Consider the following 17,301-nt stretch of genomic DNA (forward strand, 5'->3'; position numbering starts at 1 on the left):
TAGTATTGCAGACAAATATTTTAAAATTAGGGTATTAATATTTGAAACATATAATTTAATTTAATGAGTAATATTAATTGCACTTGATTAAATCATAGGATAGTCATCGATATTTGCGGATTATTTGAGTGATAATAAACTCCAACATTTGAGAGTTTGAAGTACATTTTGAAAATGGCGGATAGTAAATATGTTGAATAAAACCTGATACATAAATTAGTCGTATTTCAAAAGTCATGGATCGATCAAAATGGAGCTACAGAAAAAGGAATTTTTCATCCATACAACTATAGGGTCTTCCAACATCAGGGACTTTCGAACTTTGAAAATAGACAAATTCCATCTTGTTGAAGCTACATCTGTCAAATTAGTTGTCATACATTAAGTCCATTCATAACATTCAAAAACACTTGCAAGTAATGAAATTGTTTTATATAAACGGGTGTTCTGTACGGGCAACGTACCGCGCGCTTTGCCCATTTTACGGGACGTTTTACGCCCATTTTACGTCGAGTACTATGCGCAGTGTGGTCCACTGGTTCAGTAAACAATCGACCAACACCCGTACGCATTTTTACGTTTCCTACACCGTGAACACTACTTGTTGTGCTGACGAGCTAGGAAAAGTAATGAGTGCCAAACACTCCGATCCCTACACAGTGCAACGCCACGTGCCTTATTATTTCACGCGTTTTGGTATGTGCAATCCACATACCAGTGAGTCATCCACGTACAAATATATTTTATTTGTTTTGTGGAAGTAGGATTGTCAATATGAATCAGGGCGGAGAAGAGACTGTAACTGAAGCTATAAACACGTTTGATTGTAATATCTGAATAATTGACATCGACCAAAACAAATTTATTCTGAAAAACAACATCGACAGAGATGTAGATATTACCGCAAAAAATTGGATTGAAAACTTTTCTAAATCTACTTGCACAGAGTGGATTGTAGACAGAACATATCCTAAAATAAAGAAACTACAGTATCGAAAAGATTGGGTATGTCATCACAATACTAAAAATAAGTAAAGAAAAACAAACATCATTAGGGAAAAAAACAGGAACTGCGACGCCAAAATCTTCATTAAGGTTAAAAATGATAACAAATTTTCAAGATACAGGGATCCCTTGCTCAAGAAGGGCCTAAACACCATTGTAGAAGTTAGTTTTTTTGAAGACATATTATTACAACAATATCAATTTAATACATTTCAATTGCATTTTACGCATAGCCACAGAGTTACGGTGGAAGAAGCCAATAGCTGTCTGAAAGTAAGCTCGTCTACGAAAAATCAATAATTTTTAAAGTACTAAAGGATTGACTTCTAGCGAAGCTAAAAATTTCCATAAGTCGACACTAACGGCTTCCATTTCAAGTGATAAAATATGTGAAACTCTTGTCAATGCCCAAGTGAATCCCATGGAACGCTCAATTTATCATTTGTATGAACAAAGGAGGTACGTGAACTGAGAGACATTTTCTGCTACGATAGAGAGATTTCTTACAGCAGCAAAACCGTTATAGCAGTGTTTTTTAGCCACCAAAGAAAAGTTATTTAATAGTAGTAAGAAACTGTATAGTATATTTTATGGTGCATTTATTCAAATTTATCAAATAATTGTTTAATAAATACCCATTACACAATGTTACCTACTATCAGAATGTATGTATATGACAAATTGAATTGATATTATACATTACAAATTATTGCCTAGTTTGTTTGTATTACTGTTAGAAAAAATCTACTACCTACTACTACCACTATCACCCACTGTCAGGCATTTTGAGTTTCACTCACGCATTGTTTCGCTCACTGTTTAGGGAACGGAGAGCTCGGCACGTGAAGATGTCCGTGTAAGATGGTTCGTGGAAAATTACAAATTCATGTTTATTGTTATTTTTCGTTAAGTCAAGGTAATTAATTGAATTATTTACCTCCCTTTCAGTGGTGAATTTTATTGACGGGTTGATAAAATTGACAGATTCAACGAACTTGCCTAATTGTCTATCTGTACCAGAAATAAAAACTGAGATATCATCTACCCATCTGTACCAGTACAAGAAACTGTTAGTTAACTGATTGTTATGGATTTCATACTCTATGTTATCCATGAGAATTTCAGCCATGAAGAACTCAAAGAGTTCCCCAATGTAAGTCCTTCACTGCATGAATAAAATGTTTCGTCAAACTGGAAATAAAGCAAGCCATGGAACAGGTCTACCCAAATTCACGATGCGATAACGTCAGTATTAATAATAATAATAATAATAATACACAGGGGTATAACTGTGACACCCCCGGAAACCGGAGGCACAAGGTCACCCATCTGTTTTATATGGATGATCTTAAACTTTATGCCTCTGGAGAGAAGGATCTCCATCAGTCCTTGAGGGTGGTGGAAGAGTACACGCATGCTATCGGTATGAAATTCGGGATAGACAAATGTGCAATGGTTCATCTCAAAAGAGGACGATGCGGGGACTACGGAGAGAATGTGCAGCTCGTAGATGGAAGCATCCTACATCATCTGGATGCTGGAGAGACGTATACTTACCTTGGGGTGGAACAACGCCGCTCACAAGAGGTAACTGCAGTGAAAAACTCTCTCCGCAGCAAGTATCAGCACAAACTTCGACAGATCTGGTCATCGGAAATGTCGGGGAAGAACAAAGTAGCTGCAACAAATATGCTTGCCGTTCCAATCTTACTCTACTCGTTTGGAGTAGTGAAGTGGACTCGGGAGGAGCTGTATCAACTCGACGTAAGGACCCGAAAAATGCTGCATCTCTATAGGAGTTTGCATCCCAAATCGTCCGTTCCACGGTTGTTCTTCCCCCGACAACAGGGAGGTCGTGGACTTTTGAGTTTGGAGTGTCTACATGACAGAATGGTACTGGATACAGCCTGTAAAGTCGTCAGGAGTTTGGATCCCCTTCTCTGCATGGTCCGTGACCATGAGAGAGCAGGAATTGGAGCATTTCTCCTTAGGGCAGCTGCTCGAGCAGCTGATGAACTCGGTATAGTTTTCGACTCTGAACGAGGTGACATTGAAGACCTTGGCTTATCAAAGCGCCTGACGTTCGCTTTTCTCAGGTCGAGTGGGCTGAAGTCGGAAACTGAGGGGTTCATCATGGCTTGCCAGGATGATGTCTTCAACACCTTAGTCTACCGCAGTCGCGTGATGGGTATAGAGGTTCCTGACACAAGGTGCAGGGCCTGCCGCGAGGCGCCCGAGACCCTAATTCACTTGCTATCAGCATGTCCAGCATATGCGGTCTCGGCCTATATCCATCGACATAACGCGGCCCTAAGAGTGCTATATTACCATATACGGCACTCTTACGGTATTGACGAGACACCGGTGTTGCCCTACGCTCCGGGGGATATTGAATCCGTTGTGGGGAACGAGAAGTGCCGAATTTATTGGAACTATTTGTTCCCCACCCTCAGGCTCATACAAGCTTGATGTAGTCCTTCTCGACCACCAGACCAAAACGATATTTGTCGTGGAGTTTTCAGCTCCTGGCGAGACGAATATCGTCAGAAAAGAGGAGGAAAAACGGATAAAATATCGAGATTTTCTCTTCGAACTCCGCAGACTCTATCCAGATCACTCTGTCAAGATGGTCGTTCTGATTGTTGGAGTCCTTGGTGGAATGATGTCTTCTCTACTCTCGAATCTCAAAATCATACCGGCTTGCCGCACTAAGGCAGAAATCTTAGCCGCACAGATGCAGAAGGCTGTCATTCTTGGCTCACTGCGTTTGCTCAGGGCACATGATTCTCGGACCCAATGATCACTTACCCCACGGCCTGACCAGCGCACACTACGGTGATAATAATAATAATAATAATGTATTTAGCCACTGAGGTACAATATGTACATATGGTATGTCAACAGGTACTATTTATACTAAACATATACATTTAAAATATAGCAAGTAAGTAAGATATAAAGTTTAAAATCTCAATGAGAGTTTGTTAGTATACTAAACAAAATAAAACTCTTCTGAAGTTGCCATCCAGATACTCTTGTACATTATAAAAACTTTTTTCAATAAAAAATTCCTTAGTACTTTTATAAAAAATATTGTCTGATTTGGAGTTTTTTAAAAAGTTGGGTAGTTTATTATAAAACGTAATAGCACTATACTGGGGAGAGTTTTTAAATTTAGATGTGGTGTGGGCTGGTATTCTCAATAAGCTACCATGCCGCGTGTTATGATTGTGGGATAATGCATTGGTTGCAAAAGTGGACAGATTTTTTCTCGCAAAATTAACACATTTGAACAGATAAATTGATGGTGTCGATAATAGTTGCATTCTGACAAATATCGGTTTACAGCAATCTCTATATTCCATATTGAAAATCAATCTTACAATACGTTTTTGTGCTACAAATATCCTATTAAAATCTCTACCAGAACCCCAAGACATTATATTGAGTGAAATATGGGAATAAGCCATAGCGAAATAGATTGCCAATAAACCTTGTTGGTCAACACAGTTTTTCATTTGCTTGATCGCAAAATATGCTTTATTTAGTTTTTACAGACACTATCGGTGTGTTGATCCCAACTTAATGTTTCATCCAAAATTGTTCCTAAAAATTTAACTTCGTTTGCTGCATTGATATTGATATTATCGCACTGAGCTAATTCACTTATTCACTCATCGCTACCGACTTTGAGGTATTCAGAACTAGACAATTACGATCACACCAGCTTGTGAACTGGTCTATAATCAGTCTAACTCTTGTTAGCAAATCATCTGTAGTAGGGCCAGCGACTGTAATGGTGGTGTCGTCAGCGAACATAGTTAAATAGCAATCACTCATATATTCCGACAGATCATTGACAAAAATTAAAAACAATAGGGGACCAAGAACAGAGCCTTGGGGAACCCCCAATCTAACCTCGCGTTCATTAGACATTGAATTTATTTGCTTTACAATTATGCTACAACCACTCAAGTAAGACTTAAACCATAGTACTATGTTATTAGGCAAACCAAGCACACTTAATTTGGTCAACACAAAATTAGTTGATACCGTGTCAAATGCTTTTGACAGGTCAAAAAACACACTGATAATAAAATCATTTTTATCAAGTTTTTCATAAATATGATTTTTCCTAAAACCGTGTTGGCAGTTTGATAGCAGTGTATTACTTTCCAGATAGCTGATAATTCTGCTAGCCACTAATTTCTCATATAGTTTGGAAAGTTCACAAAGCAGAGAAATTTGTCTGTAGTTATCTAATCTATTTCGTCTCTACTACCTTTTTTAAACAACGGTAAAATTAGAGCTTTTTTGAATTCATCAGGAAAATATCCTTGGATGAATGATTGATTGAGAAGATAAGTGAGTGGGTCGATTATAGCATCTGTTACGCTCTTAATAGTACTCATAGATAGATCATCAACGCCTGATGACTTTTTATTTTTCATTAATTTTAGGGTATCATGTATCTCACGTTTAGTTATCGGACTGTCTTCGTATGGATAGAGAATATTAAGTTTAGTACTTGTAGTGCAAGGCAGTGATAAGTTTAGTCCAAAGTGATTATTTATGAGAGATTCGGCGGTTTTTGAAAAATGCTCAGCAAATGCTTCAGCTACTTCTTAGACAGTTATTAGACATTGTCATATTTGGGTGAACCAACCAATAATATTGCCAAGTATATAAGCTCAACTTGTGGATCTTGCCCAAAACTGTATATTTTCCAAACAGGGAGAACATTTTCCTGATGAATTGAAGAGCTTAGAAGTAGTTTTGTGAATGAAAAGACCAATTTCACATTTGTAAAGCACCTTTTAGGACATACGACATGAGTTTGATAATGAATGCGACGCATTACATTTAGAAGAAAAAAGTTTGAAACTCAATCTTCTAGAATGTTTAGAAATCAATGGAGTCAAGAATTAGGGTAATTTACTGAATAATCAATTAGAATTGAATAACTCCCCGTTACTAGATATTTTTTCAAATGTGGAAACTGGGACATAAGCTCGGGTAACTTAATTCATTACAACTCAGGTAAAACTCAGGTACTTGAAGTGTAGGTGCTTCAAATTTTAAAATTAGGTATATTAGATAGATAGATAGATATATTTATTTGATCATGTTACGTATAAAATACATTTATGACAAGCCAGAAAAACAAAGAGGTGCAAGATACAAAGTTTTCCATAAAATAAAATAAACAGTAAAAATTTGTAACAAGTAACCAGGGTACATTATAACATACATACATACAAATTAAGTGTGGAGGTTCGGCGGACATCTGCGTCAAAAGTGTGTCTACGCACATATTCTAGATATTCTGAAGTGGAATAAAAACAGTTTTTTCAAAATATTTTTTTATAACTTTTTTAAAACAAAACAGATTCATATTTTCAATATTGGCAGGAAGTGCATTATACAATTTAAAATTATAGGAGTTTTTTTTGTGATTTCATCAGCCTGAAACGTTGAGGTCTAACAAAACTGCTGTTACGTGTATCATGATTGTGTAAACTGACTTGCCAAACAAGGGGGCCCTTTTGTGAATATCTAATAGGCTTGAGTAAACATACAAAGAAGGCACCGACATAATTTAATGAGTGATGAATGATTCACGGCAAGAATCCTTAAAACCGATTCCAGCAAGAATTCTCTGAGCTTTTTTCTGTAATATAAAAATGCATTGGGTATCACTAGAATTTCCCCAAAGTAGAATACCGTAAGAAATGTGAGACTGTATTGAAATGTGGCTTGACCAATTTAGCCTATTGTCCAGAGTAAGACCCAATAATTTGACACACTGGAATTCAGGTAATGGCAGAGCCATAGAAACAATCATGTTTTGTGATTTTTCCTTATTCATCATGAATTTGTTGACACTGAAGCACTGCTCTGTTTTTCCTTGTATTTCCATAGACTTATCAACAACAGCTAAATAATTCATAGTAGAGTATATCAAGGATGTATCGTCAGCTAATAGTATACTGTGACATGGCTTCATATAATTGTAAAAATCATTGATGTATATAACGAACAAAAGCGGGCCCAAAACAAGCATTGAATGTGTAGAATAAAGTTAATAAAGACACGCCCAAAAAAGCCATTGTATGGCGAAACACGTTTTTGTAAAACTGAAATCTCACAATAAAGTGTTTTTTGAATACGTAAGTTATGTATCGGCAAATTCCATTATATATGATATGGTGTATTTTGTATGCAAATAAGCCACAAAGCACAGCGGTTCTCAAAGCCAATATAACCTATGCTCTCGTTCAGATACAGCCCGATTTATGCGCCAAAGTCATGAAAAATTGGACGTTTCGGATACCCTTCACCCAGAGAAGCCGTAGCGGACATTTTAACAACACAAGCACTACAGGAAAATCCTTGAAGCGCTCTAAGAGCGGTGCCTGTGTTACTTCAAAACACCATTGACGAAGTAAACATAGATACATATTTATTTTTTTTTTAATTTTGAATTCCACTTACCTTCAAAGTAACGAAAGTGACTAATATAAAATATGAGATGATGATCAAGTAGACTTCATTCATGGCGGGCCTCGAAACAATACTCAGCAAAACTGAAAGGAAACAACACAAAAATTGAGTGGGAACAAAAGTAAAAACATCAGATGAGCATTCAGAAATCTTAGTTATCTGAAAAGATGATATTAACGTATTCTATTGTGTGATATTCACTACTATACAGTTTTACAAAAACGCAACACGTGTTTCGCTATACAATTCCTTCCTCGGGCGTGTCTTAACGAAAGCCATTGTATGGCGAAACACGTGTTGCGTTTTTGTAAAATTGTCTTGTGAGAATCACACAATAAAGTGTTTTAGGAATTCGTTAGTTATGGATTTCCATCAAGTATCGGCCGATTCCATCATATATCTTAAGACGATATTACTTTTTACTAGTCATTTTTTTAATAAATGGATAAAGATTTAGGTTCCACTTCAGATCGTCAATATTTTCTAATATAAAGGCAATCACATCATTATCTTCTACTTAAAGAGAAACCCTAAAAGTTTTGGATCATATAGAAGTTACTCAAGAATATCATGTATGGTGAAAAACAAATATTTGTAACCAATGAATCAATTGAGAGAAAAAATTCGAGAAGATTTTAATTTTCTTAAATCATATCTTCTTACTATTATTCTTAGTTTCAACATTTTGTCTCATATAAAAAAACCGATCCTTGAAATATATCCAGAGGTTTTCCAGTTCTTGCTTCTAGAAAACAGGCATTTTTATTTATTTATAGTATATTTTTCACTCACATCATTACTAATATTTTTTTTCACAGCATGATACATTTTCATTTGTGCTTCCCAAATCCGCTAAAAGATAATCTGCTTACCTCCGTATATGGCAATGCAGCACCCGGAAGTACACATGAGGATCAGCAACTTGTCGTAATCCACGCCCTCTTCAGGCCTTCTAGGCATTACAAAGTCTGTCAACGCGATCACGAGAAATGTGATGCATATCGCTAGCAGAAGCGATATCAGGTTGGTCATGTTGCTTTGGTTCATTTTGAGGAAGTACCTTTGGTAGAGCATCTCCACCTGTAACAACAGAATCGCGTTTTAGACAAGTGAGATGCTTCAACTATTGCATAGCATTTTGAATTTTGCAAACCCCTACCGAATGTAACGACTCTCACATAAAAATAAAAAAGCTGTCTCCCAACATGCTTTTCTCTAATCAAGTTAGCTTCATCAGAAAAACATAAAAAGTTTCATTGAAAGTGATACAAATTATGAAACAGCAACAACAAAAATGAATTGGCGCTCCAGAGCGACAGGAAAACCCGGAAAAACCTGCAGCACCACATCATCTCAAGATTTCGATCTGCCAATGTCCTCTCTTTCATAGAATAAAATGTAGTGTTTCTCCACAGACTCCAATAAATTCAAGAAATCGACTATCGACAGACTTGAACCAGTCTGCTTCGTCTTCAACCAATGCGTAATAATGATCAGATTCAACCATGTGAACCATGACAACATGTAGATTATAATAAAGGTCTGCTATATTGAAGTGTTCATCTATTTCGAACCTTCGTTAGAGTTTGGTGCTTCCGTCAGAGGTTGAGTCATGTTTGAAGAGCATAAGCATATAAAAGTCAGTTAGTTTGGCGCATATTTGGCAATGCAGTTGATCATCACCTTTCAAAAGTTCTATTTTCAGATGGTTTAACGATGAGCTTTGCACGGATTGGTTGTCAGTCATGTTAGGAAACGCTAGTTGAAGTTTCAGAAAGTTACATACGTTTTTGCAACCTCTTTAACGTGTACTACAAAGTGAACTAGTGGGGATTTTTTCAGCAAAAGATCTAGGTAGGTAGGTCTATTCGACTATATACCGCAACCCGCAAGGGTTTATTGTGGCTCACACCTATTCACACTCGGCCAAATAAACCCAGATTCTTAACGAAGCCGATTAGTTTGTATAGTGAGTGGTCTATCAGGTCAGATGGTGAGAGTACGGATCTGCCGAACTCAAAGAATCTGATTCGGTCCCCAGCGGGGCAGGCACAAAGTATATGCTCTGCTGTTTCATCATTTTCCAGACAGAAGCGACACACAAAGTCTTGCGACAGTCCAAGTCTCTGCATGTGATGATTCAAATGACAGTGACCTGTTAGACATCGTAGTTCATCCCTACTGTAGACCAACAACTGTTTGGAATCAAGCTTCGAAGGGTTTGTATATAAACGACTTGGCTAACTCCAAGGCGCTTATATACAAACACACTACGAGATAGACTGTATGGTATCATTCAATCCAGATCGGTCAGGAGTATGGGTTCTGCTATTTTCCTGCTGACGAAGAGTATTCAACAAGAACCCCAAGAATTAGAAACAATCTTCTTGTTGTTCTAATAGGACCTAATGTTATGGTCCTATTAGGACAACATTTGAACTTCAAAGGTAATCGGTTGGTGGGAAAGATGATACATTCTTACGAAACTGCAGCTGCATGAACAGGTGTTTGAGTTCGGTGAATAAGTAGGAACATTCTCGTTTTCGTTCATCGTTAAAACTTCTTTTTTGAAATTCTTCATCATAAACAACAGTTGTAAAATGCTATTCATGTAGCAAGTGTTTCCTTATTTATCTCATTCATGTAGCAAGTGTTTCCTTATTTATCTCATCCAATTTTCTTCGCAAGATTTTACGGGAATCTGTGGAACACGTTCTAGTTCCACAGAATCTGCATCAGAACCATCTCTCAAGCTGTAATTGATCCTTCTAAGTGATGAAGGGTTTCGTAGAGGGATCGACTCGGTTCTTGTTCCATCAAGCTCTTCCACTGGAAGGGAAACAAAAACACAAGGACTGCAGCTCATATTCATTGACCGCACTGAAAAATAAGTAGGTGGGTCAGTCACTTGCGATTCAATCTTGGTAGAAGACTGATGGAAATACACTTTTTGGACATGTTTTGAAAATATTTTGGTTCCGTTCTGGAATGAGGGCAGTGCATGATCTCATCAAAATTATGTAAAGGAAAACTAAAACTAAATTTAATTATCACCCATAATGAGGGCAATTACATTAAATCCTAGTATGACTTATTGTGTTGATATGTCATTGTTCCTAATGTTGATTACTGTCTGTTTCAATGTCCAATATTCAGTTATTTTCTACCATAATTGTTACGTAGGAGAGTGAAAAGTAGGTTGTTTGCAGTATGACCCTTATCTCCGTTGAGAGACCTCATTCCACATTTTTTATTCCAAAACTTTCTAAAAACCTGTTGTTGTGTACCTGTCTCAACAATTTCAAGCATGGCCGCTCTTTAAGTCATGTTGAGCGATACTGGGCTTCTCTGGTCTATAAAAACGAACATTCGAAACAAGTTCTGATGGCTTTCCAGAGCTTTCTCATAGTCAAATGTTCATGCAATATAAAGCCAACACTTTTTTTAAATTTTTTTACGGACAAAACACAAGCACTACCAGAAAATCCTTAAGGTGCTTTTGCGCCTTGAAGATTTTCCTATATAGTCGATGAATTGTATCTGTTTGGATATTATGTATTTTCAGAAGGAGAATCAGGACAGATATTTCTTCAAGAACGATTATTCCTTACCAAAAACTTGTCAAAGTGGTATTCAATGAAACTGAAGATATAAGACATCAATCGAAAAATGAAACGACATTTTCGAATGAACTTTCGAATAAAATTTCTCCCGTGAACGCCTTCGTCACGAATAAACCACATTAACACTTCCCCAGAGCCTGATACTTACCATCGATCATGTTCCAGAAGTCTGTAAACCGCATGAACCGGTAACGGCTTCCGTTCTGTAGACCGGAACGGAAAGAGTGGCATTCAATTAAAAGTTTTCCGTTAGCTCTCTAACAATTCTGTTTCATTGCTAAATCCGTTCGAAGCGACCTCTTCCTGTCGCTGAATATCCACAGAGTGTGAGAGTGTTATTGAGCTTGTGGATTGTGTGTCGAATTTGTTACACTTGCAAAGCGGTCGATATTGACTCCGTGAAGTGAAACGAATGTGTTGATTGCAGATCGACAATGAGTAGTGGATATTCGAAGATGATACTTTGCCTCAACAATGGTTTCATGTAAGGGACAAATGTTCTCATCATGAGAAAATGATTCATCCGGCTCGAAGGACCTGACTTTTGAACTATTCTGCTGGAGTAGATAGGTCCCAAGTGAGTGAGCCATCTTTCACTACAACCGTTGAAAGTTTATTGTGGCTCATACCAGTTCAAACAAAATAAAATGAGTTCAGATACAAAACGAGGTTGAATAGCTCATTTAGTGAGTGACCTTTCACAGTGGGGCAACTAGTAACTATGTCCTCTGCTCCTTCATCATCTTACAAACAGAGACGACACATACTGTATTCCCACAGTTTGAGCCTTCTCATATGATGATTCAGACGAAAGTGACGTGTCAGACAACGTAGGTCATTCCTGATGTAATCCCACAATTGTTTGGTGAGAACTCATATGACTGTTGGTATAAATGTTTCGAAATGAACTAATCTCGAAAGATTTTGCCAGTATTCAGTGTTTGCTTGACATATCCCAAAATAATGCCAATGAGAGATTCTGGTTCAATGCAGCCGCTTGTAACGTCCTTCTCTACAAGAGAGTCAGCAGCTTTCATCTCTTCCAGACCAGTATTTCCAGAAATTTGGACCAGAGATAATTTGTTGACTATTCATATTTATGAGAATTTTTTGTGGCACTTTACTACCAGCTTGGACTTTCTGTCAAAGTATCTATGAAAGAGAGACAAATGTCCAACCTTTCTTGGATGTTCCAGACTATCAACGTTGTAAGTGATATTCGTGTCTCCAATCAGGCATGTGGCTCTTTTTTGAATGGAATCCACCAGCTTCAGGGTATGCTTAGGAGCGGAGCTCCTTATATTTGAACAATATTCCAAAGAAGGTCTGATCTGAGCTTTATGGAGCATCAAAAGTTACTGAGGTGTGTACAGTTTTCTGGTTTAGAACAGTGCCAGTGTTTCAAGCTTTTGAGAAGCAGCCTTTGCAATTCCAGCGACATGATTGTGCCAAGACATATTGGTGTCCATTTCAACCCCCAACAAACGTATTGAAGCAGAAAGCGGAATTCTCTGTCCTGACATTATTATATCCGGTTTGGAGGCTTTATCTTTTTGGAGAAAATCGATGCCTGGGTTTTTGTGACATTGAATTGAACCATGTTACTTTCACCCAAATTTGAAATCACTTCTAGGTCCTCTTAAGAAGTGCTGAAATGTTGAATGTAATTGGATTTTTATTTCTCAGTCAGAAAATTCGCTTCAATGCTCATTTCAACGAAATCAAGTAGTAGCTCATTTGAATTCATAATTTGAAATTCATTTGAGGTAATTAGTAGAAAATACAAAAAAATATTCAGAATGGATTCACTTCAAAGAGAAAAAATTAAGGGATACGATTCATTGGAAATTAAATTGCAGCCAGAACCGAATTCGTCAGGAAAATTGAGATATAAACTTTAAATGCAATAGAATCTGCTAATGTACTTGAAACGTATTTGGAAATGGAATGCTGTTCAGTTTGGAAGTAATTTCCATAGAATAGTGTAATGAAAGAATGAGTATTAGAGAGAAATGATAAGTACGCTTTTGTCTGCCTTATCCATCCGGAATATAACAAAAAAAATGACTACATGTTCCTCTATTATAGATCTACGAAAAAGTCCGCGAGGGTATATTTCTATCTTTTCAGGATACTTCACCCATTTCAGTGCTTGCAATAACGGTATCATATAATTGGAAAGCTATTTAAACGAATACGATATTAATCCTTATCAAATAGAACATCATAAATTTGATTTGATATATTAATTATTAATGAAATTCACGAAAAAGTTCTGTTTTTGAGTTTTTTCTGGATATAATAAGATTTGTCAAATTTTAAATGCAACTTATGAAGTCTCAACCAGAAAGATGTTAGTCATTAGTTTTCTGAAACAGATGTTTCAGTGATATCGAGGATTGTAATAGTGGATGAACAGGGTTTTTGTTGTCTATTCCCTAGTAAACGTTGTTACGTTAGTGAGTGGTTGATAACCACGGCGTCGGGGTATTTAGTGCAGCGTTAAAGAAAAAAATGGCTGTCAACGTTCAAGAAAAAAACATGGCTACTATCGTAGCATCGTGTGCATCGTTAAAGAAAAAAGACATGGCTGCTAACGTAAAATAAAAAAACATGGCTGCCAACGTGAAAGAAAAAACAGGGCTGCCATGAAGGTATACAGGGTGTGACAAAATACATCATTCAAGAAAAAACGCGACAGTTCAACGAGGATCTAACATTGAAACGAGTGATCCCTCCACAATTCAGTCTCAGCTACAAAATGACTAATTACCGTAACCCTCTCCTCACTTCCACCGCCTTTTTGAACGAAGCTCTCTTTGTCATCGATTGTGTCTCACCTTGTATGCATCACATTCACAACCGAACCTAATATAATTGCAGTCTTCGAAACGCAGATATTTTATACAAATGGCTTTGTGATATGTTACCAAAATGAAAATGTATTATGAATTTCTATTCGAAATGTTTTATTTCTTCTTTTTTTACCTAACCTCATCACCTGTTGATGGTGGAAACGTTTTGAAATCCCTCCTTACCCCATAATGCCGCGTGTTTTCTTTGGCCCATCCCCCCATTTTCCACTTAACATTTGACAAATGACATATATTCAAACACGAAAACGAATAAACGCATGTAACGTGTTGCTGAATCCTCTGCTTCCCCCAATGTCCTATTTTCGAACCACACATTTGAAGATAAATCAGTTTTTCATTGGGATCGCAGGTTGAAACGCTACACTCCCGTTAAACTGCCATGTATTTCTAAATGATATATTTTTTGAAGCACCTCATACACATTGTCGCCAATTTTCCATACATTATTATTATTATAGCACTTTTTTCATAATTCAACCACGCTGTTATCTTCAAATTGAATCTCTCCGATATTGAACATTGTACTATTCAGTGAACATCCGCTATAGAACTGAATCAGATATCATTCGCAGGATTGCTACACAATATGAAAGAGGAAAAATCACACTTACACAGAACTTACACATTTGTTTGTATAAAGATGGAGAAGAAGAAAGCAAAAACCTATCTTTCTCATGAATTGATATCTCTTAAAAATAAACCAATTATTTGAATCTGATTGAAATTGAATTTTGAAAACTTTATACAGCTGATTATATTACTAAAAAAGGTGAAGACTATTGCTATTTTACACAATTAGAAAAATATACCTGTTTCACAAAATCTATTAATGACTTTTTCCATGATGAGAGTAAAGTCATATTGCAATCGTTTGACAACTTTTACTGAAATCATACCAAAAACGGGAATTTCATAGAATTCGAATTATTGTTGACTTCTTCATTTTTCTCTCCTGTGGCAGGTTTCAAAAACATGGAGGATAATTTTCTTTTTCTTGAAAAAACCTCTACCAATTTGAGAAAACTGAGAAAGGAGTAGTTCTGCAATGCTAGTTGAATTCAAAGTAAGTGTTTCGCACATTTCACACGGATCTATCGATTCTGATTGATGGGTTATACTGCTGTCATAGATTTCTTTTTGAGTGGCTCATCATAGATTACAGAGTTGAGAGTAGTTCAAATTGATTCAGAAGTAGCATTATAAAATTGATTCTTATGGAAATATGCTTTGACCTTTTTTATGGTCTTTTGAGAATTTTTGTCACTTGCATCATATTTCAAACAATAACCCTGAAAAGATTCTCTGGGTATTTATATTCAGTGGTTAATTTTATTTTAACTTGTGGGACAATTATTTTGACTACCTTTCTAGGTTAGAGATGACGTATCTGATATATCAGTTTGAGGCTGACATATGCTCGTTGTAAGAAGATAGACTTGTATTCAATAATTTGCTTGAAGTGTTCAATTTGTTACACAAACTTCAATATTCGGGCGAATTGAAGTATTTTATCACTCCAACTGTTGAACAAATACATCACAAAGTTTCCTGACTCACCTGTTCATTCCTGAATTGATGAGTACTGCATAATTTCTTGGTGAGTCTCCTGAATTTGGGGAACACTCCATTTGGCTGCCTGGCCTGGTCCGATACCAATAAATCTGCTTCGACCCCGTGACCTTCAATATCTGGGCTGGAATTTGGAGCGGAACCGTTTTCTCCCCTCGTAGGTGGCGTTCTTGGAATGGTGCCAACCTGAAAAAACAGCCACCTTGTTATATGCGATTTCCTGCAAGCTATAAATTATTGTGTGAATGGAAGAATTTTGAATACAGCATGGATGAAATGGTGCCAAAACTATATATTATCTGGGAAAGTACACATCCAGAGCGGAAACCAGAATATTCTTTTCATATTAGTTTGAAAGAGGTGAAAATATGGTGGGTTACTTCTTTCTATCATACAATTCCAATAAATAATCGAAGATGAGCTATTTTAACTCGTTAATTGAGCTTTTTATAAAGAAAACATAGAGAACAAATAGTCCACACGTCTAACTGCTGCCTACTTCATGTAGCCTGTATAGAATAGAGTAATTATTCATTGAACCCAGGTTTCTATAGTTGACTTTTCTTGTCAAAACTATTATTTACTGACCTAGTGTAAGGATATTGTCGTTTACTGATTGTAGAATATTATAAATAGATCTCCTGATTTTTATATATGGTCCATCCTCTGAAACAAATATGTATGTAAATATATAGTTTGTCAAATCTAGGAAGAGACTTGAGAGTTATCTCTCTCTCATTCTCGCTAGATGTGTGTTTGTTAGAAGACGATGAGGGCGAGGAGGAAAGATAACTCTTAAATCACTTCCTAGATTTGACAAGCTGTTCTCACACTGGTCCTGTAAATAGCTCTATTTTCATCGAGATATTGGCTTCATTTGAAACATCCTCAATTTTGTGAGAGTAAGAAATTAAAAATGCAAATAGAAAACACAACAGAAGTGAAATTTGGCAATAACAAAAATCATATTGACAACTTTAATTTCTAGAAAATTAAATGGGAACTAGTTTTTTTATCATTCATTGAGTACATTTGAAATAGTAATTTACGTAACAAATCTAGAAAATACTGTCTTTTCGACGAGCAGACAAAATTTTGGGACGATCTGGGGCGTGGGTGGTTTGCTCTACACACTCAATCGACCGCTGTGCGAACCGGTGGTTGGAACCGCTAGGCCGGACGATTGATTTCCACTTTCTATCGTGTGAAAAACAGATTTTAACAGAATTATTTGAAATCCTTGAAACAACTGAAATAAAAGGAGAATTAAAAATGAATAGCCGAAAATAACAATTATATTAAGCAAAAATAACCTGAAATGAAAGAATAGCGTCATCACCCGAAGACGATTGTAGTTACCAACAATCGAAACGTCGTGAACCCACGTGGCTTGGAATCTCTTAACGTGGCTTGGAATCTCTTAACTTTTCATTTTTATTTTCATTTTTATTTCTTTATATTTTTTGTTAAATCGTTCTATTTTACTTGTACTTAATTTCACTATTCTTTCATTTCAGGTTATTTTTGCTTAATATAATTGTTATTTTCAGCTTTTCATTTTCAATCCTCCTTTTTTTTTCAGTTGTTTCAGGGATTTCAAATCATTTTATATATAGACAATGGAAGTCCGAACTAGTGGAATTCATCATGAAACATTGTCAATCACCTTCAAACAAAGATTTTAACAGATTTTTTATGGATTTTAACTCGTAGGCGAATTCAAA

General features: G+C 36.4%; 1 protein-coding gene across 2 annotated transcripts in view; it reads right to left on the reverse strand.

Annotated features, from left to right (window-relative positions):
- LOC111514866 (adenylate cyclase type 6) overlaps nucleotides 1-17,301 on the reverse strand; it is a 426,206-nt gene that overhangs the window by 130,784 nt on the left and 278,121 nt on the right. For both annotated transcript variants that reach the window (XM_074175026.1, XM_074175025.1), the window contains 3 exons: nucleotides 15,566-15,763; nucleotides 8,382-8,589; nucleotides 7,501-7,592 (listed from right to left, as the gene is read on the reverse strand). In XM_074175026.1, coding sequence (XP_074031127.1) covers nucleotides 7,501-7,592; nucleotides 8,382-8,589; nucleotides 15,566-15,763 — 498 coding nt within the window. The remainder of the gene's footprint in view (nucleotides 1-7,500; nucleotides 7,593-8,381; nucleotides 8,590-15,565; nucleotides 15,764-17,301) is intronic.

The sequence above is a fragment of the Leptinotarsa decemlineata genome, unplaced genomic scaffold (assembly GCF_025532065.1).
Source record: "Leptinotarsa decemlineata unplaced genomic scaffold, Ldec_3_MD MMD2_tig00000882_RagTag_RagTag, whole genome shotgun sequence".
Classification (NCBI taxonomy): Eukaryota; Metazoa; Arthropoda; class Insecta; order Coleoptera; family Chrysomelidae; genus Leptinotarsa; species Leptinotarsa decemlineata.